Below are 23109 nucleotides of genomic sequence, written 5' to 3' on the forward strand. Positions count from 1 at the left end.
TCATGTTTTGAACACATTTTTCAATTATAAGAGTTTCAAAATACATGAGGCACTTAGAAAAGTACCAGCAAATGAAACACTGTCAGTTAAGCTGTTCGGATACTTTAAGGTCACTCCAAATGAGTGGAAAATGGGAGACTGTACTGAATTGAATAGGAAAAACTGAAATTGTGTGTATAACCAGATGGGGAATATTTGAGCTATCGAGACCTTTTTTCTTTCCCAACAAAAAACTTGCACTTTCACTGGCTCACAGATGACTGTGAAAGAATAGTTTACACAAAACAAGTCTGCACCACTACATTAGAAATAAACACCAGGAGGACGGCAGTGAGGTTTGTTTATGCGCCAGAAGAATCTGTAAAACATTTTTGCCTAGAACATAATCCAAGCAAAACAGAATCCCTAAATCTCAGCCCAAATCGAAGTGTATATGAGGAAGACCCCTATACACGCCAGACAAGGCTTTTTCCAATTACTTTTTAATACTTCAGACAGCATTTTCTAGGAGACTGAGATGGTTGAGTACCTGAGATGTACTCACAGTAGTTTCAGCCAGAGGGGATGAAGAGCATGCGCCAACGTGACCCACCCGCACCTGCACCTGCCGCTTCATCCCATTTAGCACTGAAGTGTGTGGTTACCTATGTGACACAGCAGCTCTGCAAGCCCCATTCATCCCATCATACCCCCACCATCACCCCGGTGACTGCTCCAACCCTCCCGTTTATACTTGACAAATGACCTTTCACACAAGGTGAAACTCAAATTGCAGCAAGCCCTGATGTTGGGTCTGACAAACTTCAGAACCAGCAGATGTGGCTTTCTTCACCTAGTCTCCCCCTCAAGAATTCATGCAGTATCAGAGGAACAGTCCTAATTCATAAAGGAAATTAAGATCCTGGGATGGGTAAGGGGCACAGCCAAGCCATCCCCTGGGACACGGGGAGCAGAGGGAGGCCAAGGTCTGTTTGGGTCCGGTGCCTTGCAGCCCCCACTGGGACCTCTCCGCGGGGCTGCTGCCTGTGTCCTCCCAGCCATCCCGGCCGGGGCCAGGCCATGCGGCGGTGCGGTGCAGGAGGGGGGCCCAGCGCCTCCCGCCAGTCGCTACGCACCCTCCGGCAGGCGCTCCCCGCGGCAGTCCGTCGGGGCCAGAGCACGCGGCTGAGCCGGCGACCCGCAACCAGCGGCCACCCGAGGAAGAAGCGGCGGGACAGAGGCCACAAAGCCCGTCCCGCAGGCAGGGCAGTCTCCTCCGGGTCGCCCCGAAGCCGAGCTGCGCCCCCCACTCCCCCTCGCGTCCCGCCGCCACTACCGAGCGGCGCAGGCCCCGCCCGGGCGCCCCGCCGGGGGCGGCCCCGCGATGCTCAGTGGCCGTGGCGGCCGTCGCTCAGGCGGCCGCGCCGCTCGCCGCAGGGATGGTGGGGCGGGCGCCGAGGGGCGCGGGCAGCTGGGGCCGCGCAGTGCCCACGGTGCGGACGATACCCAACGCGGCGAGCGACGGGCGGCCAGGTTTGACCTCCCTTTCCTTGCCCCCTTCTCTTCCTCTGCGGGCGGGCGGCAGCGCCCGGGCCGGCCTCCGGCTCTTCCCCGGAGGGGCAGCCGTGGGCTGTGGCTCCCCGGCGGCGGCGCGCTGCGGGACGGGAAGGGACGGCCGGCGCGGTGTGCCCGGCTGGACCCGTCGGGTGGAGGGTGGCGTTGTGTTAGGTCTCCGCCGTGTCGTTGGCTGAAGTCCCACGGCAGGAAACTGACGAGTTTGAGGTCGCTTGAGGCCGTTAAGGTCCAGGCTCCCCCTGTCCGGTTGGCAGTGCCATTGACATATCGCTGCGGTCCCCCCGAAAAATAAGAGAGAGAACACCTCTTCCAAACAAACATGAAGAATTAGGGCATTTTCTTACATATCTACACCATCAGCTTTCAGAATTTCACATAAAAATTGAACATTCATACCTAGTGTGATGTCACACTGCAACCTTTTCATTGCTGTTACTGGGAAAAGGGCATAACGTGATCCTCTGTGCTTTAATGATGGTTGCGACTCGCAGTTGACAGTGCTGTGCTGATGAGCCATCGGTTGTGCCGTTCCTCTGGAAAGAGCAGCAGGGGCACAGTGGGGAGCTGGGAGTGGGCGGTCCAGCCCTTGGAAAAAGGAGGGCTTTCGAGGGTGTATCCTTGGTGCCAGAGTCAGGAAGCCCTGGCTGACATCTGGCTTCACAGGTTCAACCTCATCAATACCTAGGAAGCAGCAGAGAAACCATTCATAGATCAATTTTTGAAGGCCGTTTTAAATAGCTTAGGCTTAAGTTTCTCTGGGCACAGGATTATGCAAAAATGAGTCAAGTGGAAAATAAAGTTACCAGTGTTTCGGTGTGAGTAAGAGCCCTGGGCAGCACCAAACCTGAGAATGACTTCCTTGATTCCTAAACAGGTCTACTTTGTGTCTCATCATTTCCCTTCTCCAGTCCAACCTTTAGAGCTCCAAAATACTCCCAAGTGCTGACTTTGGGTGAAAAGAGTAGAAGAAAGGAGCCTGAAATTTGAGAGGTACAGTCCAAAACCATTTGGGCTGGTGAACATTAGTCTGGTGTAGGAAGCCCATCATGAACCACACAAACCCACTCCTACGGAAATGGACTCAAGCTTTCTCCAGCAGAGAAAGGACATACAGAATATGTGGACAGAATATGAAGTGTTTAGTTAAACACAGCATTTTGTTAAAAACAGAGGGAAATACTGACAGGGTGATAAGGAACATGGAAATTTTTTAATGTGCTTCAGAAAGTTAGAATATTGTACCCTCCTTCCCCCTAAAATGTATTTTGATAATTTCCAAGCAGACAGCAAAGAAGAGGAAATTATATCAATCCCTTTGGGGAGAATGTGACATTCTGACTTCTTGAAGCCTATGAAGAGGTTTCTAAACTTAAAAAATGAAAAAGACGAATTTAATCTTTCCAGACTTGTCAAACTTGTCTCAATTAATTTTTGATGGCATAATTAGAACTTCCCGCTTTAATGTGTGCTTTTTCAGTTTACTTCTCAAACGCTTTAATTTTGAAAGGCTTGGGGAGAGTGGAGGGCTTTGCGGTGGGAACTGAAGCAGGAAGAAGGGGCGGCCTCTGTGTAGGTTGGAGTGCTGATTCAGAGTACTCTATTAAGCCAAGAGAGATGAACTCATTTTTTTCTCCCTTGGGGAATTGAACAAGAAACAGGAAGTCATTGATTCAAAGTAAGATCATTCATTCCACAATTGTAAACAGTGTATTTTGTGCCTGTAAATATTTCCAGAACCCACTGGCTTGTTGGAAAATATGAAGTGAATTATCATAATCTCTAACAAACAACCCACAATAAAAAGAGTTATTTTCAAACTTTTTATCTGAAATGTTTATGCAGTGGACTGTTAATTAGCTTGGACATTGAGAAACTACTTGGCTGGACGCATTGTTCGCTGCCAGAAATCCATCTACTCAAATGTTGTGTCTGTTGAAAGACAAACATTTTTAACTCCACCCTGTAATATTGCACACTACCAAAAAGCAAAAATCTTTTTTCACTGCTTCATCCGTTTGTGTTTTCACTACCACAAACACAGAAATATCCTACTGTTAACCAAATGCCGGCCAAGTTCATCTCTGCTGTACATTCATGTAATCAGTCAAAAAGGAGAACCATCAAAAAATGCTACAGACTAGCAGTCTATAGGAACTTTGCCTTTCCTCCTGTCTTAGGAGAGTAGAATCCAGGCTATGCATCCAAATCAGTCTGCAGCTGAAACTTCTGCTTCCTCTGTAAATGAGGAGAAGCTGTTGCTGCAAAGTGCCACCTTCCCCCCTTGAGTGTGGGGACTCTGTGCAAGGGGGGAGGAGTGAGGACTAGGGATAGGACACTGGTGAGCACCGTGCTTCCCTGGCAATCCAGGGAGTCTTGTGCCAAGCTTAGAAGAAGGGAGTGGGGAATGGAAGACACCAGACACTTGGAAAGGTTGAAGCTGAAATGCATCTGTGCTTAAAGTTTAGCATTCGGGTGTTGCTGGATGGGCTTTGGAAACTATTTTAATAATGTGCTTAAATCCCAGTGATTCCATGGGGATTCCTGAGTGAGGGATTCCTGAATAGGGATAGTTATAACCTCAGGCTTAACAGCTTGAATCATAGCCTGAGGGACCAAGAGGAAGAGAGAATCAAGGATAGAGTGGTCACCTTCGACAAGTGATCGTGGTGAAAAGCTGACAAGCCTTAGTCATGTGTTCTTTCCTCATTTTCCTTCTAACTTTAAGATACAGAATGAAAAAGACAAGGAAATTAGGTTAGGTGAAAGGAAGGAAAGTTTTGAGACAGAGTTTTTCACCAGTGTAGTGATGATGAACTTGAGACTAATCTGAGACATGGAAAATTTAGAAGAGACTAGAAAATATTCATTTGTCACAGAAAAGCAAAGAACTTTTGGCATCCTACTTATGGCTTTGGTCTATCTTGCTATGCTTTGCTTTTCCCTTTATTTTTACTGGTGTCAGGAACCATGGAAAAGCTACATCTATAGGTCCTTTGCCTGCAGCTGAGATGTTCCCCTGTTTGGGGAAGGAGGGGAATTGGGGTCATCTCCTTCAACACTGGGAGGAAGGGGAGTGCTTGAATCCAGGCTACTAAAGAACTGGAGTAGTCATGGGGATGGGGCTCTCAAAGATTGTGTTTATTAATCCATGCTGTCTGTGTCAGGACTTGCAGCATAGAGCTCTATTTTGTTCATGACTTTCCTGTGCCAGCTTCTTTCACCCCATTGAAATAGGGGCTACTTGCCTTCCCTTGTCAGCATCTCACTGTTCATGACGTAGGTGACAAACATGCAGCATAACCTTATGGCTGGTAATTTTGTTTGTTATGATGTTCAGCTGCCTTCTACTGAATGGTGTTTTTATGTCTGTCTGTTATTTTGGAGATAAATTGAATGCTTAGGGAGTATTCAAGTTTTATTTTCAAAGACAAACCTAGGTATTTAGAGCCCAGCAAAGGCCAAGGCCTTTGCTCACAAGGGAATGCCTGGGACTGAATGGTTACATTCAGCCATCCACTTACTCTTTATTAAGCTGTCTACAAATACTTGGAATACAACAGAGCCCAGTCCTTCTGCTTACACACAGATGATTTTCTTGGCTTCTCAGACTCAAACCATGATGAGCCGGCTCTCATCCGGAATAATTTTTCCAGCAGTGCTTGTCCAAAAGGACACCAAGATTAATTTCCAGAAGGCATAAGCAGTTGAATGTAGATAAAAGCAGATTTGAACCCAAAACATGCATAAACAATGTTGTTCTGAGGTCTGCAATACCTAATGCCAAGGGACTGTTTTTTCATGTGGGGGATCCATTAGGGACTATTTGCTTACCTGCCTTTACATTTGGAACCAACCGCCACCTTGTGACTCATGAAGTATATTACATTTTAAAAGAAACTAGATTAAACATAAGGATTTTAAAACACTTTTTAAAGAGTCCTCTGCTAAACAGTAAACTTGCATAAAAACGAATGTGCTGCTAACTCACAGGTAGTTACACCTATATAATGCATTTTCTTAGCAAAAGCTCCATTCTCTACAAGCTTCTTTATCCTAAGACAGGATGTATACAGTAACTGAAGATTAAAATGCATAATGTGTCTCTGCTTATCAAGGAAGACATACTGCAGCCCCAAAATAATTGAAGAAATTAAATTATGGTAAACCTAAGTGTTATAAACAGAGATTTCATAAATCTCCCACTTATGATAAGGGCCTTTGTAAAGTAATGTACTTTTTACTAAGCTTTATGAAGCTGCATATGTACAAAATTTGGGGGCATTCTTCACATTTACATAAAATGACTTTGGATGTATATTAAAAAAAAAGTCAGACATTAAATACAGACTCAATTTGACATGGGGATTTTTTCCCTTTCTTTTTCCAGCATAAATATGGCTGAACTTTCAGAGCCAGAAGGTTCTGTAAACTGGAAAGAAAGATGTTTAACTCTGGAGTCACAGTTAATGAAATTTCGTCTCCAGGCAAGCAAGATCAGAGAATTGTTAGCAGAAAAGGTAGGTCTCATGGTATGAATTTCAATGCTGTATCAATGATTTCATTTGATGGTGGAGGCTGATCACATGCCATGGTTTGAGATTACAAATATAGGGATTTTTTCGGGAAAGAAAAAAAAAAAGCATTTTTACCCAGAATATATGGAAAACAGGTATGTTTTAATGCTGTAGAAGATTTTCACATGTTAAATGTGCCAGCAAGAAATGTTCATTTTCAAGTAAGAACACACTGGCAGCTCTCCTGCAGAGAAAAATATGTATCCATTAATCACTTTTACAAGATTGAAGATAATTTTTAACACATTTTCCTAAGTATTTAAGAACTGATTTAAGACACAGAAAGCATCTGGGAGAAAATCCAACAGCATTATTTTCCCCAGTATTCCTTGTGGAATCATACAATTTACCAGATTTGCTTTTCCTATTATAAGACATCTCCAACTATGGCTCCTTGTCTGAGTCTGGGCACCCAGAAAGTTCAAAATATATATAGTTTAATTCAAAAAATATTGTTTAAATATATATTTTGTAATAGAGAAACGTTTTACTTGGCGTGTTCAAATATGTGTATCCCAATAATCAACTGTAATTGAGCCCATATTTGAATATTTGAATTATAAAACCCCCACCATTGTATTTACCTGGTAACATTTTGACAGAATAAGGCAATTAAAAGAGTACAAGAGACAAAACATTTTAGAGAATCATTGGAACTATGTCATCATTAATACTCCCGTAAATTTTAGTTAAATAGTAATTTTGTGAAAATGACTCTGTTTTTCCTAGAGTTAAATTTTCCATCCATTGCTCCCCTCCAAAAGAAAAATAAAATTCAGACCATTGAATAGTATGTTAGAGTGATGATACTTTTATACATTTATGTTAATGCTTGTCTTTTGTGAATGTATTCATTCTCCTTTGAAGCCATAAATACATTTAGCATCCACATTTAGCTCCTTCCATTTTACTATGTTTTGGTGGGGACAAGAACTAAATAGTATTAAAGCACGAAGAAACTTGCTGTTTTGTATTTATGAAGAACAGTGGATGATGTACAGAGTTATGTGGTCTGGTCCTTTACTAATAATGCCTACTAATAATTTTCTTTAACAGCTAAATTAACATTGAGTACATCTTCATTGTTGTATCTGTCTTAATTTCTGGATCTTACTTTAGCTTTCTATGTTACGTGTCACTTGGTGTTTTACTGATATTGTCATTAAGTCTTGGAAGGGCCTTTTTGTAAATCTTTCTTGTCAGAAAGCTTCTATTATCCTGAATAACAAAATACCTTCAAAAAACTTTGTTGCTTCACTACATAGTGCCCATTACCAAATGTCCGCATTGAACAGCATGTACCCTGAACAAATGCCTGCAGATTTCCACTGATAGCTGCCAGTCACTGTGTGAAATAATCAATAACCTACTATTTTTATTGAGCCATTTTTTTTTAATTCATGGAGTGACATTCCTTTTTACTCTATGGCTGTTTGTTACCTTTAAACATTTTCCAAAATCCAAATAATTACACAAACTAGATCCCTGCAATCTGCAGCCTTTGTGACTCCCTCGAAGAACTTTGATGGCTTTGTGAGCCAACACACCTCTTTGTAAGGGCCACTTTGACTTTTCCCTTATCTGTCATGCTTATCCACGTACCCCCTCATTCTGTTCTTACAGTTTCCATTAAGTTGCTTACTATAGACATCAGACTTACAGATCAAAAGTTGGTGCAACTATATCATCCAGCTGTTAGGACTGAGTGTCATTTGGTAATTTGTTACTATTCAGTTTATCTATTCATGCCCTTATCTCTTCTATGGAGATACAAAACCTCAATTTGAGATTGAAAAATGAATAAAGAAATTTAGAATTTTCTGAATTAGACTTTTTTCATTAAGTTGGTCTTTTTTAATAAAGTGAACATGAAAATTTACATCAGTGTAAAATCATTGTTTAGTAATGCTGAGCTCCACTGGAATTGTATTTTTATAGTTAGTACTCCAAGTAGCTCTGCTTTGGCATGACAAATACTGCTGCTAGAAAGCAGTATACTTGACAGCTCTTAATTGTTTACCCAGTCCTGCAGTTCTTCTGTATGGCAAACCCTCATTGACTGGGCATTGCAGAATATTGTGTTCTGAAAGAATAACTGGCTGTACAAATGTCATCTTTTGAAATTTAGCTTAAAAATAAAACTGCTTGTGTCCTTCAGTTAGCAAGGCCCACAGCTGAATTAATAAATCATTATCGTCAGTCTTGAAGGAGAATATCCATCGGAGAGTACAATAATGTCTGCTGAAACACTCAGCAATTTACTGCATGCTTATGCAGCCACAGAATCATAGGTTAGGGTTGGAAGGAACCTTAAAGTTCATCAGCCTCCCAACAGGGCTTTTGGGAGCAACAGATGTCATAGATCTCTCCTGTCTTTTCACCCCAGTTGGATGGAAGTCAGGTAGCTAAAGAGTGGACATGACTTTTTTAGGGACTTTCCAGCAGCCATAACTACCATATTTTGTGCAGCTGCTGATTACAGTTTTGGCAACCAAAAAGTTAAGATTCATGAACAGAGCTTCATAAAACTATCTGAGTTAAAAAAAAAAAAAAAAATTAGAAGCTTGAATGCTTTCTATTTAACATTTCAGGTTGTTCCTTTACAATTTGCATATACAGGCTCCTAACTGCTAGAAATAGCCTCTTAAATTAATAGGAAAGTATGCATAATCATATAATTTCAGAAGCTGGCATTTAAAAAACAAAACAGAATAAGACAGATAAAATCACAAGTCTTCAGCACTGTGCCTGAAACAAAGCATTAAAAAGAAAATTATTTATTCTCTCTCATATGTGAGAAACATGACTCCAAAACAGATTAAAAAATCTGAAGAACTTGTCATGTTACTGCCCCTTGTTTTAATTTGCCTTCACTTTCTCAAAATCTTTAAAAAAGTGAAGAGCTTGCAGTAGATGGAAATGTGAGAGAGATTTTCAGTTGAAGACCATGGGTCCAACAAGTATTCAGTTGGGATAATTCAGTACATTACTCTGCATAGCAGAGCATTAGCAGACTTTGTGAAAAATGATCCTTCTCTCTTTGCCATTTTGACTATCATAATGACTCACATTAAAATGAAATTTCCATTCATAAACCAAATTCAGTTGGGACATGCATCAGAGACTGATCACAGCTCAACAAAATTAGACCATATTCATCTGAAAATTTATCAGTCTTGCACAATTCAAAACCACCCATTTTCAAAATGAGCACTAAAATCTTATTTATTTGTATGTTGGTTTCATTTGTAACAATCCCATGGTTATTTTTTACATATTTTTATTTTTGAAATTATACAGTACTCGTAAAAGGAAAGATAGAGTAGTTTGAAATTAAACTGCAGGGAACTCAATGTTACTCAAAAATATCTTTGGGAAGTAGCAAAGTGAATCATGAAGACCTGACTGGCCAGTACTTGATGGGCATCCTGCTACTAATGGTGACAGGAGAATACAGGTGATGTCAGCCTTTGTAGATTTGTTCCTGCTTAGGTATTTGTTCCTTTCTGGATTTGTTACTGCTTATAGAATGAAACAAATTTGCAAAGCACACAAATAATTCTCACTCTTAACTTTGATGAGCACAGGTCTTTATCTGTGGTTTTGTTTACAATCATCTCTATGCTATGAAATGTGTACTAAAACATTGAACAATAGTAGACAGTGTTCTACTTCAAAATTGCAACACAAATCAGTACTGTGGCATGACAGATGGAAAACCCTTGTGGGTATTAAACTATGTAGTTGTTGTAGAAAACAGGATGATAGTGATACTGTGATAAAACAGGTGGTCTCTACAGGAAGGTAAAAGAAATGAAGTGGTGGTAATTCTCCAGACTTCCTCCTCTGTCTATTTGAGAGGTATGTCTTCAAGACAGTGAATCAGGAAAAGGAGTTTACATCTTATTATTAGGATCCTATTATATCCATACGTTACCTGTATGACTTCTCAGAAACTCACTGGGTTTTCCCCATTATATTTGTTCTATAACTTAGTCTAAAACCAGATTTTAATAAGGGTTTGCTTGAACCTATCCTTTTTCAGTGCTTCTGACTGTGACCTCTGTGCTTCTGTAAATATATTCAGCAATGGATTCATTGAAATACTTTTCTTACATACTAGAAATCATACTAGAAACCTCTGCAAAGTTACTTTATTTAATAGTGCCCCTGCAAATAAACGAACAATCAACATAGGAAGTCTTCAGTATATTTTTCTAATAGATGTGTTCTAATTTAAAAAAACAAACTATTTACCGGGTTTTGTTAAGTCTAGCAAGTACTCATCCTTGAACCTCAGTGGGTGAGGAGTTAGAGAAATTTGCATTGCAAGTGCATTCCAGAGCTTAAATGTTTTAGTGAATTTTTTAGTGAACCTGGAGAGAAGAGAGAGGAGCAAAGAAATATACAATGTTTCCAGAAAACTAATCCATTCACTGTTGTTTATTTGTTAGGGTTTTCTATTCGTGTTCCTTTTGCCAAGTAAAAGGTCTATATTTTTAAATGTAACATGCAAAGAAAGAGACCTTGTTGAGAGTTTTAAGCAGAAGCTGCTGCTGTAAGTGGGAGAGGTCTTTACAGGAATTTAAGGAATGATGTAGAAAGTATCCCTAGTACGCCAATTTTAGGATGGCTGTGGAACTGAATTTTAAGTAGCAGTCTTTATTTTAATGCAGCTTGAGTTTTATGTATATAAAGGATTTACTAAAAAAACCCCTTAGCTGAATAATAGTTTACAGTATTGTACTGTAAATTTAGGTCCTAGCTAGCATTTCATGTCATAGTGCTTGTTGATGACCCTCATTCTTTTCAGAGAAGTATGTGTGCAACATCAGGTATAAAGTTAATGTTTTTCCTACCACTAAAAGATCATTTTTGTAGAAGAACTACATAGCTGTGTTAAATTTCCACTTGAGCAGCCTCCACTGCATTTCTTTTTCATCAGACCCTGGAAGGATTGAACATGGCACTATCCCAAATGTGTCATTTTGGGCTGTTCAATAATACTCAGCAATCACATGAATGTCCCCGAGTTTGTTTCCTGCAGTGCTGAGGGTCATTTTATGCTTTGAGTGATTTTCAACAAATAAAAATGATTGAGAGGATTATTCTCATGTATGTGTTCATTTGTTTGCTTATAACCTTCCATTTGGATATTCTCTGTATACATGCTCAGCTGGCAACCGACAGTGTACACGACATGCAATTTCTGTACAGATTCTGAAAATTGAATGATACCTGATTTTTAAGACCAAATACTATTTCCAGTATATTCCAAAGCATAACACATTCCTGACTTTGTCTTACAAACCAAGCTCAGTCCGTTTCTTGCTGTATTTTTATTCATTTTGCAGTCATATTTAAGGTGTGTTATTTGACATTTCAAAATGAAGCAGATACAGTGTTCTGTTATCTGTGGCATAACAATTCCGAGATTAATATTTTTGGAGAAGTCCATAATGCATTTGACTTGTGCAGTGATTGCCAATATGAAAATTATAAAAAAGCACAATGAATATTTCCATTTGCATTTAAAGGGTTGTGAAGGGTAAAGGAAGCAACGTACCATAGTACCAAAATCAGTCAAATGAAGGTTATTTTTCAGTATTTCTGTTCTTAAAAAACTTACTGTCATGAAAAATGTCAGATGCAATTAGGAGGATACAAACAGGAGAAAGCAGGGAGAGTTCAAGAGAATAAAAGTTTATGTGGTTAGAATCTTAGGTTTGTTTATGCCTTTTTAATACCTATGCCTTTTTTTTCTTACAACTTTGTTTTTATTCCTTGTTTATTATTAAGTTTATGCCATGCCTTTTATAACAGTGTAGGGGAAGGGCATTAGTTGTTTTTGTACATCTTAAACCTACATTCTTTCTAAGGAGGCTGAAGATGGAAAAAAAAAAAAAAGGAAGAAAAAAGAGAACTCAGGAAGCAATAAATCAGCTGTGCTCGTAGAGGCCAGGCTGGGTAATGGCATGAAGAGCACAGCCCTTGCTGTGAGGTCAGAGGATGAATATTTTCCCTCTGGTGGTACAGAGACGAGGGCATCAGATCTATTCCAGGTCACCTGGGATGGGGAGGCTGATGGAAGTTGTGGAAGCTGTGATAGTGGGCAGCCACCTGTGCAGATGCTTGGCCAATATAATATTTGTTTAGCCTTTCACTTGTAGGTGCTACAAGATGCTTTTTCTCCATTTTTATGGAGGAACTGGTTTTCCTCTTTGAGATTATGCATTTAATTTTCATTCCCTCAGAGAGTATTTTCAGGCTTTAAATATCTGTTGTCATGTCTTCAAACTGCATTATGCTGCCTTACATATATTTCTGGAATCTCTTGCTCCTTTACCATCTATGTTTCCTAGGTGTTCTATACACTTTAATGAATAAATTTAGTTTCAGTCAAGTTTTTAATTTTTTAATCTCTGGCAGTGAGTGGTGCATTTGATTCTTAAGCCATCACCTCTCAGGCAGTTATAGAAAAAAGGCCTCTTATTTCAGCTGTTCATCTTGTGGCTCTATCAGAACTTGTAATTCAGCGAGACAGAAGCAGCAGAATTTCCACAATTGCAGTACAATGATCAAAACAAAACAAAGCAGGCAACTGCTGTTTAATAGAGATGAACAGGCAGTTGTTGATACATTTCTCTTTCAATTTTAAGCGTTATGTGAGGCTTCTTTTGCCTTGTCTGCCAGAGTGCTTTGGTACATTCTTTCTAAACAGTATCTTCACTTCTTTCAAGATTCTGAATGTTATGATAATGCCTGTTTGTGCTAAAGTGGCGGTCTACATAATTTGTATTTGATTGTGTCTCTGCAGTTTAACTGTCAAGACAAGATCTGAGTTGGAAAAGACGACAGCCAGAAAGAGTGAACATTCCTAGTATTTAACCAGACTTAGGAAAGTCCTATGACTGACACTGGGAAAAGCATAATTATTCAGCCAACATTACATGCTGCTCACTTGCCCTTTACTACACTGCCTCCCCAAATCCCACTGCTGAATTTAACTCTTTTAAGTCTGTGTATTTACTGGCAAGTAGACTACTAGTTCTGGAAGAGTTCCTTCCCTGGGCTTTTCTGTTCTGTATTTTTAATTTATATAGTTTCCAGAAGAAATCATTAATTTTACTACAGTGACCTCAGCTGGAATGTGAAAGGTCGTTTTTTCATGTACTTTTCACTCATTCAACGAGCACTAGGAAAACCTTTTGAGCTAAACAATTATTCTTAAAATTATGTTTAAATATTGAAAAGAACTTGAACGAAGTAAAATATAACACTGGCCTCATGTCATGGAGACTGATAAAACTTCTGAGCCTGATCATTTTGGAAACTGAGCAAATGGAACTGATGATTTTTGTGAGTTTCATTTTGTTCCAAGGAAAGGCTTTTGTGCTAAACATAGTTCATGCGAATGAGCTGAAGCACTAAAAAGGAGACTCGAGACTTGCAATTAAGCAGTGCCTTTTGCTTAGTTAGGAGAGTGGTGCCAAAAGCTGTTAGTTAAAAGTGGACAGGATTGTGATTCTGCATATCAAGACTGTAGAACTACAAGCCATCTTCAGAAGAAGCTGGAGGAATGTATGTATGTGTATGTATGTTGGTATTGAAGACCCAAATTGCTTTTACACTGTATTTCTGAACACAAGGTAAAGAGATAATCCCTGTGGTGAACAGTATGAACAGAGAGAGAGAGAAAAAAAAGGGGAATTGGGTTAGATGGCAATTTTCAGAAGAAAAGTTGGCACTGCTTTGTTCATTGGAAGAAGTGTAGCATTTTACCTTCTATTTGGTATTAAAAATGGAGAAGACAGGGGAATGAAAAAATGGGAAAGCACTGAAAAGTACGAGCTTGAGAGCTGCCTGCTTGTGAGCACTGAGTTTTGCAGTAGTCATAACCTAGGTGGGCATTCAGATGGCATCTGAAGGGAAAATAAGGCTGTAGTGTTTGGGATTTAAGCAAGGTAACTGTTTTTCTCATCTAAGGGGCTGTTTTTTTGGAGGGGTTGGTTTTTGTATGTGGGTGTGTTTGGTTTGGTTTAGTTTTTTTCATTCAGGAAATAATAACAAACAGTAAAATCCCCTATACTGGGAACAAGTAAAACTTAAAAAAATCACCATGCATGGTCTGTAAGTAGCCTAAGAAACATTTGAGCTCAATTAAGACTCAGCCTTTAGCATTAGCCATTTTGGGGAGATCCATGACAAAAAGAAGATAGTATTCAGAAGGCAATTCTTCATTTTGATGACTAAATCCACATTGCCAAGAAATATTTTTATAGGTTTCATCTTGTTCTTAGGGAAAAGCTTCTGTGCCAAAATATTAAATTTCATTTTTTACTGAAGGCATAGTTAATTTTATAAATATGGGTAGGGCTTAGGTGTCACTTTCTAGATTTATAAGACAAGATGGATGTCTACTAATTAGTTAAAATGAAAAGCTGTTCTATAAGTCTTTATAATTATTATGCTGCCTTTGGGATAAAAAAGTCATCCAGTAAAGAACAAATTATATCTTACCCAATGCTTGTTCAAATTCCTTCTTTACAAATTATCATCATTTTTATTTTTCCTGTGAAATATTAATACTTTGGTTTTACGTCTCTATTATTTATGTGTTTGGTCTGTATGGCTTAACTGGTCAGGTCATATTTTAGTGTTTTTTGTAGTTTATAAAGATTTAGCACTGTCCTTAGAATATACATAATACATAGAAGAGAAATCAGTGTCAAGACAGGAGGAATGATGTTTGAAAATATGGACAGAACATACCCAGTCAGCTTTTTAATAAATGAGTTACAGAAGTAGGAGGAATATTACTGTGTTTTCCTATGCTAAACCACCAGAAGAGAGACCTTTTTGTAAAAAGACTAAAAGTCATGCTTCTAAAACAGTTTTACCATTGCGCTTAACTAACAAACATATGCAAGGCTTTATACCTGTATAGACTTAGCATAATATATTTTAAAACATGAAAATGGGTGATTGTCAAAGCCACTGACAAACAGATGACCTGCTTTTAAGTGGAACTGGCTCTTTTCTTGTGGAAATGCAGACATTTGTTGAAATATTTAGGTTCAAACAGAAATGCAGAACCGAAAGGGGAAATACTGGTCACATCCAGTGCTCTGGAATAGCTGGCAGTCATATTCTTCAAACCATTTATAAACTTATCAAGCACCACATAAAAAGTCAGATCTTTTGTCTTTATGTCTTCCATTAGAAGGCAGTTCCAAAATCTATTTTAGTCAACCTAGAAAATGAGGGTCTTCTAATTTCCAGCCTGTGTTTATTCATCACCTGTTTATATTTGCTTGTATCTTTGAAAAACAGTTGTAGGTGTGCTTATCCCTCACTTGCTTCTCCTATTTGTTTATTTATAGAAGCAATTATATACCCTTGTTTCTTTGGTTTTGTTAAGTCCTGTGCTGTGCTGTGAGGGTTGATAGTTCGCTAAATCTGAAAATGGACACATTAACTACTTTTTACATGACACATTATTTTTGAAGCACATATGGTTTGGGTCTTTTTTTCAGATGAGGAAGAGTTGAAAAATTGAAATACAGGGGAAAAAAGAGACTCTAAACATGTCATGCTCAAGTCACTGGAAGTTCTGTATTTAGTCAGTAGACAGACACTATTTCTGCTTCAGAAACACTAGGTTTTAACCGTTTTCTGGTTTTGAAAAATCTGGGCTTATATCAGTACACTCTGAAAGGCTTACAGAGAAGTGCTTTTCATTCATGAAAGGTCATGTTTTTTCATGTATGTAGTTCAAAAATATTTTTAAAAGTCTGTTATACAGCGGTGTTGTTTATACCATTAAAAATGAGGAGACTGTATTATGCACTGATTAAAGTGCAAATTGGAAATGTGGGTGAGACAAAATTATATTGAAAATTGACTTGGGTATAAAGTTAATTTTTTGTTCCTAAAATTTTTCAGATGTCAAAAGGGAAAGAATTCCAACAACTTTTATTTTTAAAATAAAGTATTTCCTTAAGAATTACTAAATACCTATTTCAAATTAAAAAAAATATTAATTTCTGTAATTTCTTGCTAATGCACATTACAGAAACAACGATCAGTATACATATGTATATAAATGGAAGTATGTATATACATAAATGCATACAAAAGGAATATTTTGGAGATTTTGGAGTGATGACTTTTGAGTTTATACTCTTTGGTGACTTTGTGCAATACATGTTTTAATAAAACGAAAATTTCTTTACTTGCACAAAAAAAAAAATACATGTTGAACATTTCTGAATAAAGCCAAGAAACTTCCAGGTGACCTTTGAAAAAGAATTGCTATAGGATGTGCTTTTGTATTATAAAGAGCTCCCAGCCTCCCCAGGCATGTGTGTTGTGCTTCAGTGTCCAGACCTCCAAGGCAGCACACCTCTTGGTTTTTATTGCTGCCATGTTTCTTCAAAGCATTCAGAATTTATTCACATGTGGCATTTCTCTGTTCATTGTTAGAACAAAAATAGCTCAGTTTGATGAGTGTCAGATGTATAGTGGTCATTTCCTTACTAAGTTTTAAAACAAGCCTGTTTCTAACAATAGATACTGTTTTCCATAATTGACATAATTGATGCAGCATGCTAACACATTTTATGAAAATTGTAGGAGAATTTTTCACTTAAAAAGAGGAGAAGGTGCAGCTTAAAGCAGCAGTCTGTTCTTCTGTACCTGTGCTGATACTGTTCTTTAGTCAGTATGCATGTGGTTTTTGTTCGTTTGCCCAAAACATATATTTTTTATACTTAAGACCATAAAACCAAACCCAGTATAGATTATGACAGGACACTTCTGATTCCTTAATGAGTTTTGGAAAGAGCCAGAATGAATCAGATATGTGTGACAGTATTCCTTACAAGAGGTTTGCTGAACTGAGGCATTATTTCAAGTTATGTCATTCAGGACATGATAGAAATGAAGCTTAAATATACTTCATGTGCCAAATGTTATCAGTGGCATTCTGGCCCTCCCTTTTTCTCCTGGGAAGCCAACTTTATGTCTGTTAATAATTTACAGAGTAGTTCCTTCAAGAAGCGTCTAGCCTAATAGCTGATATACGCTATTTAATTCCAGTGATACTGCTGATATGCATAGATGAATATAGAAAGAAGCTAATGGGACAGAAGTCTGATTCAGCAAACTTTTCTGGTTTTCAAATCCCCTTCTGTATAAAGTCAGTATTGAGATACTGAATATTGATGAGTTGGTCATCAATAGTCAAGCTTCAGCCGTAGTAAGAATTCTTTCTCCTGTGTCTGTAAAGCATACTGACATATGCCTCCAAATGTGGATATGGCTACAGTTACTGGCCACTTCCATCATGACGTTAAGTAGGTCAAGTTTAGGTAGTATTTACTTTTTTTTTTTTTTAATTTTGTTTTGTGTTCTGTCCGTGGCCTGATGTGCTCAGTCACTGGGAAAGAGAATTCACCACTGTATTTTATTCTTGGGAATTTCAAAGCATGACTTTTGATTTAAACAATTAGCTATTAGTCCAATCACATATTTTCATCTTCTCTCTCCTTTCTCTTTCCCTCTCAGTAACACTGTGATCATTGCTACAAAACTTCTTACTAACTTAAGAAGAAGGTTTAAGGTTAGGTTTTCCTTGTGAAGAGAAATCCTTCCCCTGGAACTACTTCCAGTCTTTTGCCCAACAAGTTTAATGACCTTCAGAGTATCCTAAAGCGGTCATATTTTCTCTTTCTTTCTTCAGGCCTATGGAGTAGCAAAGCAGGCAGAGTATAGATGTAAATCTTACTTTTCAGACAAAACCATTTTGTGGATTGGTTAGAGATTATTTATGGAAATGGGGAAGGAAAAAGTATTTTGAAAGTTTCATTATTATTACAACAGTCACTGCAAAAGAAATCTACCTAAACTCTAAATAAAGGTAGAGTCAGGACTGACTTAGTAATTGTTGCGTAGCATCAAATTATTGAAACGCTGGCCAATTTAACTGCAATAGAAGTGCTCATGTTTGGTAACTATGGTATCCCACTCTTCCTGAATGACACGGATTACTTTTTTTTTTTAACAGAAGCCTCCTAAAATAAATTGAAAACCCTTTAGAAATCTGCTGAATAAAATCTCACGTTTAGTTGGCAGGAAGCTGACTGACGTATCTATGTTGTGAGATCACGCAAAGCTTCTTAGCGTACCTGCTTGAAATAGTTAACTCTTAAGCAAAAATAAACCTTGTTCTTCCATTTTTGATCTCTGAATGCTATTTTTATTGGTAATTATTCTCTCAGCTCCTTTGGCTCCTGGTTTTACATTTGTCTTGGCAATTTTATTTAAACCATATTCTTTGTCCCAGTAGTATACATGAATGTATTACTATGTTCTGGTCCTGTGCAGCAGTACATATTCCTAGCAAGAGGTGCCTTGGGCAGCTTCAGTGCAGAAACATGCAAGGAACGTGGGGCTTTGGTTCTACACAACTCAAAACCGTTGTGTAGGAGAGCAGCACTACTGCTTACTGTTTGTACAGTGGTTCATTGATGGTTAGATGCTGCTAGATGGACTAGTTGTTTCAGGTTTAAGGTGAGTGACCTAGATGAGCTGCAGGTGGGTGGACTTGGCAAGCAACATTTTCAGGTTTTATTTCCATTTATTATATCTGCCATGTTTCTGATATGACCTTACAGCTGAAATGAATTTTACTTACAGGCCCATGGCAGGGGTGTTGGAACTTGATGATCTTAAGGTCCTTTCCAACCCTAACTATTCTATGATTCTATGACATAAAGAAATCGCCAGTTAACCGCAATGGCAATCATGCATATACAGATTGTTTGATTGTGGAAATGGATGAACAGCTTGCTACTTGTCAACAGCAAATTTCACATTATAGATCTCTGAAGGAGTTTTCTGCCATAATATTAGAGTATTAACAATGTTCATTAATGATATAGTAGCTGCACTTCTACTTGGTTTAGTGCAGTGTTTTTACTACACTGGAATGTTAGCTGGTCACATATTCAGAAATACCCTCAATTTCTGAATCCTTAACTCACTAAAAAAGAAATGTCTTAAGATCATATTAAAGCAAGTCTTGTAAACCAAAGTACTCTTTGAATGTAAAACCAGACAGATGAAAAGTAAACTGAGGATTCAAAATTCTAAAAATTAAACTCAAAATCTCAACATGAATTCATATGAAGTGAAATACATGTGACCAGAGAGAAACAAGGCTCAGCTCCCTGTCTGTCTCTCCAGACTATTAGTATATGAATGACTGGGACGATCATATCCTTGAAAGTGTTCTTGCAAAACCACTCATTGAGGAACTGACCACGTGCACTGTGAAATGTTTGCTGCTCTTGTACCAATGGTGTGTTGTGATACTATGATGTGGATTTGGGGTTCTTGTATAATAGGAAGTCCTAGAAGGTCAGTCACAGCTTTTTTTTTTTTTATGTTAGCAATTTTCTCCATTTTCAGTTTTTGATTGATAGGAAATGATCACTGTGTCCTTGTCTGGACAAGGTGCTAAAAGTAGAAAAATCTGCTTCATGTGATTGACAACATAATTAGGAAGAGAGAAAAGGAGATAGAGTGAAAAAACAAACTGAAAGATGCCAGAAATCAAGTACAAACAGGACAGAATGAAACTAATTATTTTAAAACCAAGCAGTAAACTGGACAAGGAATCAATGGTTTTCATTTGTATCATGTGCTTTTCTGTGAATAATTTTGAAGTTGAATACTGAGTATCCCAATGTTAATTGTTTGCTATTTCATCCTCTTCAGATGAATTGAATTCTTAGCTAGGTATTTCCTGAGAAGCAGTAAGTCCTTAAATCATGTAATACCTTATGTACTTTCTAGTGTTATTTCAAACCACAGTTTACTTTTTAAAAGAGGACAGAATTGTATTGTTCACCAAAATAAGACTAGAGAGCTCCTAAAAAAATCTAAACAAAGTATTTCTTTCTGGCCTCTTCTGTTCCATATTGTTGGCAAAGCCTTCAAAATAAATCATTTAAAATGCAGGGAGTTTCCAAGGCCCAGGGCAAAGGTTGAGCCTGTGATTCATTAGGCATTGTTATAAAGTATCAGATCATGTCTATCATTGCTCAAAAGTGGTTGCGCTCCTCAATGTTGTGCTAGTCTCTGACTTCATTTCTACTGTGGCTTTTTACATTTGTCTCCAGGGAGCACCTGAGTCTGTCATGTCTCTTCTGCCACGTATCTCCTTCCACTCAGAGGTGGAGGAGTCTGGCACAGGCCTCATAGCACAATTTCTCCCAAAAGCTATATTTGTCAACTTAAGAAGAATTAGCAGCCAAATTTTATCATATACCAGCATCCTTTACTCTTGCCACTTTCGGAAGGAGGTCGAGGACCTCAGCACTTTCTAAGGCTGTGAGCCTCCACGAGGAAAGTTTCAGGGCTATTGTCAAAGGAATTTCTGCTCTTGGTAGCAGGAAAAAAAAAAAGCAGTATGCCATATAGCACCCACAAAATTATACTGTGAAGAAAAGTTGGTGTGGTGTTTTTTCTGTAGGAGAATCTTACCAATGTTTTAGTACAGTCATAATGATGAATTGTCTTCCCCATCTGACACACTGTTTATCCTGTATTTTATGCTCCTACCCATAACCTCTCTTTTCCTTCTTCAAAACAGACCATGAAAACATTTCACTGTGGTGTTCCTGGTGCTGAACAGACCGCATTACCATTTTACTGTATGTTTTTATGTATCTACAGATGCAGCAGCTTGAGAAACAAGTTATAGATGCTGATCGTCAAGCAGAGAGAGCTTTTCAGCAGGTATATATATAAAAATTGGAAAATATCCCCATTAGCTATGTGCATGTTACTGTAATGAAGGGAAATTTAGAACACTACTATTTTCTTAAGTATTGCTCAAAAGGAAGATGAGTTTCCTTTTATATGTATTGATTTGTCCTACCAGAGATATTCTCACATGTTTCTCTGTTCACTATCCAGTTCAGTTTAATAAAGTCAAAGCTTAACGGCACAAATCAAAAATAGATACATGTAATGAGCTTCTTTATTAATGCATCAAAAGTCTTCGATGCACATGGAAACAAAAGAGACGAAACAGTGACCTATTTTAGAAAATCCGTAAGAAAATAAAACGAGACTATCCAATACAGTCTCTAAACAGGATTATTCTATGTTTGTTCTTCTTGTAGAAGTTACATCATCTAAAGAATGAAATTGTGGTTAACTGTTTAACCAAAGTTACTTTTTGATACCAAATGGCAGGTACAGCTGCTGCAGGTATTTTATGAACATATCTTTGGTATTCCCTAAAAGTCCGTCATATGTTACTGTGAGACAGCTAGAAACTGAAATTGTAAAAATAAAAATGTTTGGAGTTAGAAAATGTTTCTGACTACAAGCCCAGTACTTCTGAGCCACTTTTTTTTTACAGTGCTGCTGTTAATTTGTTGGGTTTTTTTTTACACTGTGCAATTGTTTATTTATTAAAAGATTGTTTATTAAGCCTAACAGCTCCCTGTGTGTATTCTTCCTATATGGGTGTTTCTGACAGCCTGTGTGTTACAAACCTAGAAGCCTCTCACAGACACTGACAAAGTCTCTATAAGGTCTGTCAGAGTTTAGCCAGTCCTATTGGTATTAAATGTATAGGGAGACATAATGAACTGTGGATTTTTCACTCAAATAGGCTTCCCAACTTTGTAGGGTTATCTTGGATCTGAAGTGTAGGGGCAATTTTAACAGTTCATCTTGTGATTAAATTACTACCTTTAACTTTGAGTCCTATGTTTCTTAAAGTCTTGTGTTTGACCTTCCACGTAGGTACAAGTCATGGAAGAAAAATTAAAAGCAGCCAATGTTCAAACAAGCGAATCAGAAACCAGGTTGTACAAGAGATGTCAAGATCTGGAGATCCTGATACAAGATAAAAATGACATAATACAAAAGTTGGAGCAACAACTTGAAGAACAGGTTAACGATAATGGTGTTAGAAAAGATGAGCATCAGTTCCATTCTGAATTATACAAAAGGAAAATGAAAGGACAGAAAAGTTTAGCATTATTTCTGTTGTTTGCTTAAAAAGGTTCCCATTAGAAGTACTGCATTAGAATAAGGTTTTTTCACTTGCAAATTATGTTCTGGCTTCCTTTGAAAGAACATCTAACTTTTAAGAGGAAAAAGATGTTCTTCCTCTTCACTGTTTCCTCTGAAGAGCTTCAATTTTTCCTAAGGAAAGGAGGAACAGCAGCCTCTGTGAATGGCCTATTCATTTACTTTTTTTCTTAAATCATCATGTATTGCCCAGGAGACTGAATTACTTCAAGCAATTTTAGGATTTGTGTCTGAAGAGACTACTCAGGCAGACTGTAATACTCAGTGAAAAACATGCTTATGTCAATTTTTTTCCAGAAGCAAATAAGACTTCAAGAAGCAAAAATCATAGAAGAAAAAGCAGCTAAAATAAAAGAATGGGTGACAGTCAAGCTCCATGAGGTATAACTCTTGCTACGGTACTTGTACAGAAAATATAATGGTGTGACTGGTTATCCCCTAGGCTATTTGGCTGTTAAAGGGCTTTTTGCCCCACCAAACCAAAACCCTAAACAAAAATCCCCACCAAACTTCCCAGTTTCATTGATCTATGTAGATATTTGAGTGAAAGACTAAAATTAAAACAGCAGCATAGAGGGCAGAGTATCCATGTCCCTTTAATTCTGATGTCTAATTTGGTCAGCTAGTATAGCTACATCTTCTTTATGGAGGGTCCTCATCTCCACCAAGGGGGAGATTATCTGGGAAACTGAGCTTCCTCAGTCAGATGCCTGAAGTATTAATAATCCCCAGAAAGCTGACCATATCTGGCAGAAAGAAAGGACTTGATATATTTTTTGTTTTCCAATGCCCACAGTGCTCTTAGTCATGAACAGTTTCAGGGACATAATGACTGTTCTCAGAAGAGACCAGTTGTCTTTGTTGT

The 23109-nt window shown here is 38.2% G+C and overlaps 1 protein-coding gene across 5 annotated transcripts in view; it reads left to right on the top strand.

Moving 5' to 3' along the window:
• Positions 1 to 1355: 1355 nt before the first annotated feature.
• PLEKHH2 (pleckstrin homology, MyTH4 and FERM domain containing H2) overlaps positions 1356 to 23109 on the top strand; it is a 56471-nt gene continuing 34717 nt past the window's right edge. Inside the window, exons 1-6 of one of the 5 annotated variants that reach the window (XM_061367171.1) lie at positions 1406 to 1512; positions 2429 to 2544; positions 5942 to 6071; positions 20871 to 20933; positions 21954 to 22103; positions 22542 to 22625. In XM_061367171.1, coding sequence (XP_061223155.1) covers positions 5949 to 6071; positions 20871 to 20933; positions 21954 to 22103; positions 22542 to 22625 — 420 coding nt within the window. In that variant the 5' untranslated portion in view covers positions 1406 to 1512; positions 2429 to 2544; positions 5942 to 5948. Of the gene's footprint in view, positions 1513 to 2428; positions 2545 to 5941; positions 6072 to 20868; positions 20934 to 21929; positions 22104 to 22541; positions 22626 to 23109 lie in introns of those variants that run through there. The other 4 variants (XM_061367170.1, XM_061367172.1, XM_061367173.1 and 1 more) reach the window with 4 other exon arrangements.

Source organism: Neopsephotus bourkii, unplaced genomic scaffold, assembly GCF_033783945.1.
Source record: "Neopsephotus bourkii isolate Nb327-2 ecotype Australia unplaced genomic scaffold, CSIRO-AGI_Nbou_v1 NB_1373, whole genome shotgun sequence".
In the NCBI taxonomy this organism is placed as follows: Eukaryota; Metazoa; Chordata; class Aves; order Psittaciformes; family Psittacidae; genus Neopsephotus; species Neopsephotus bourkii.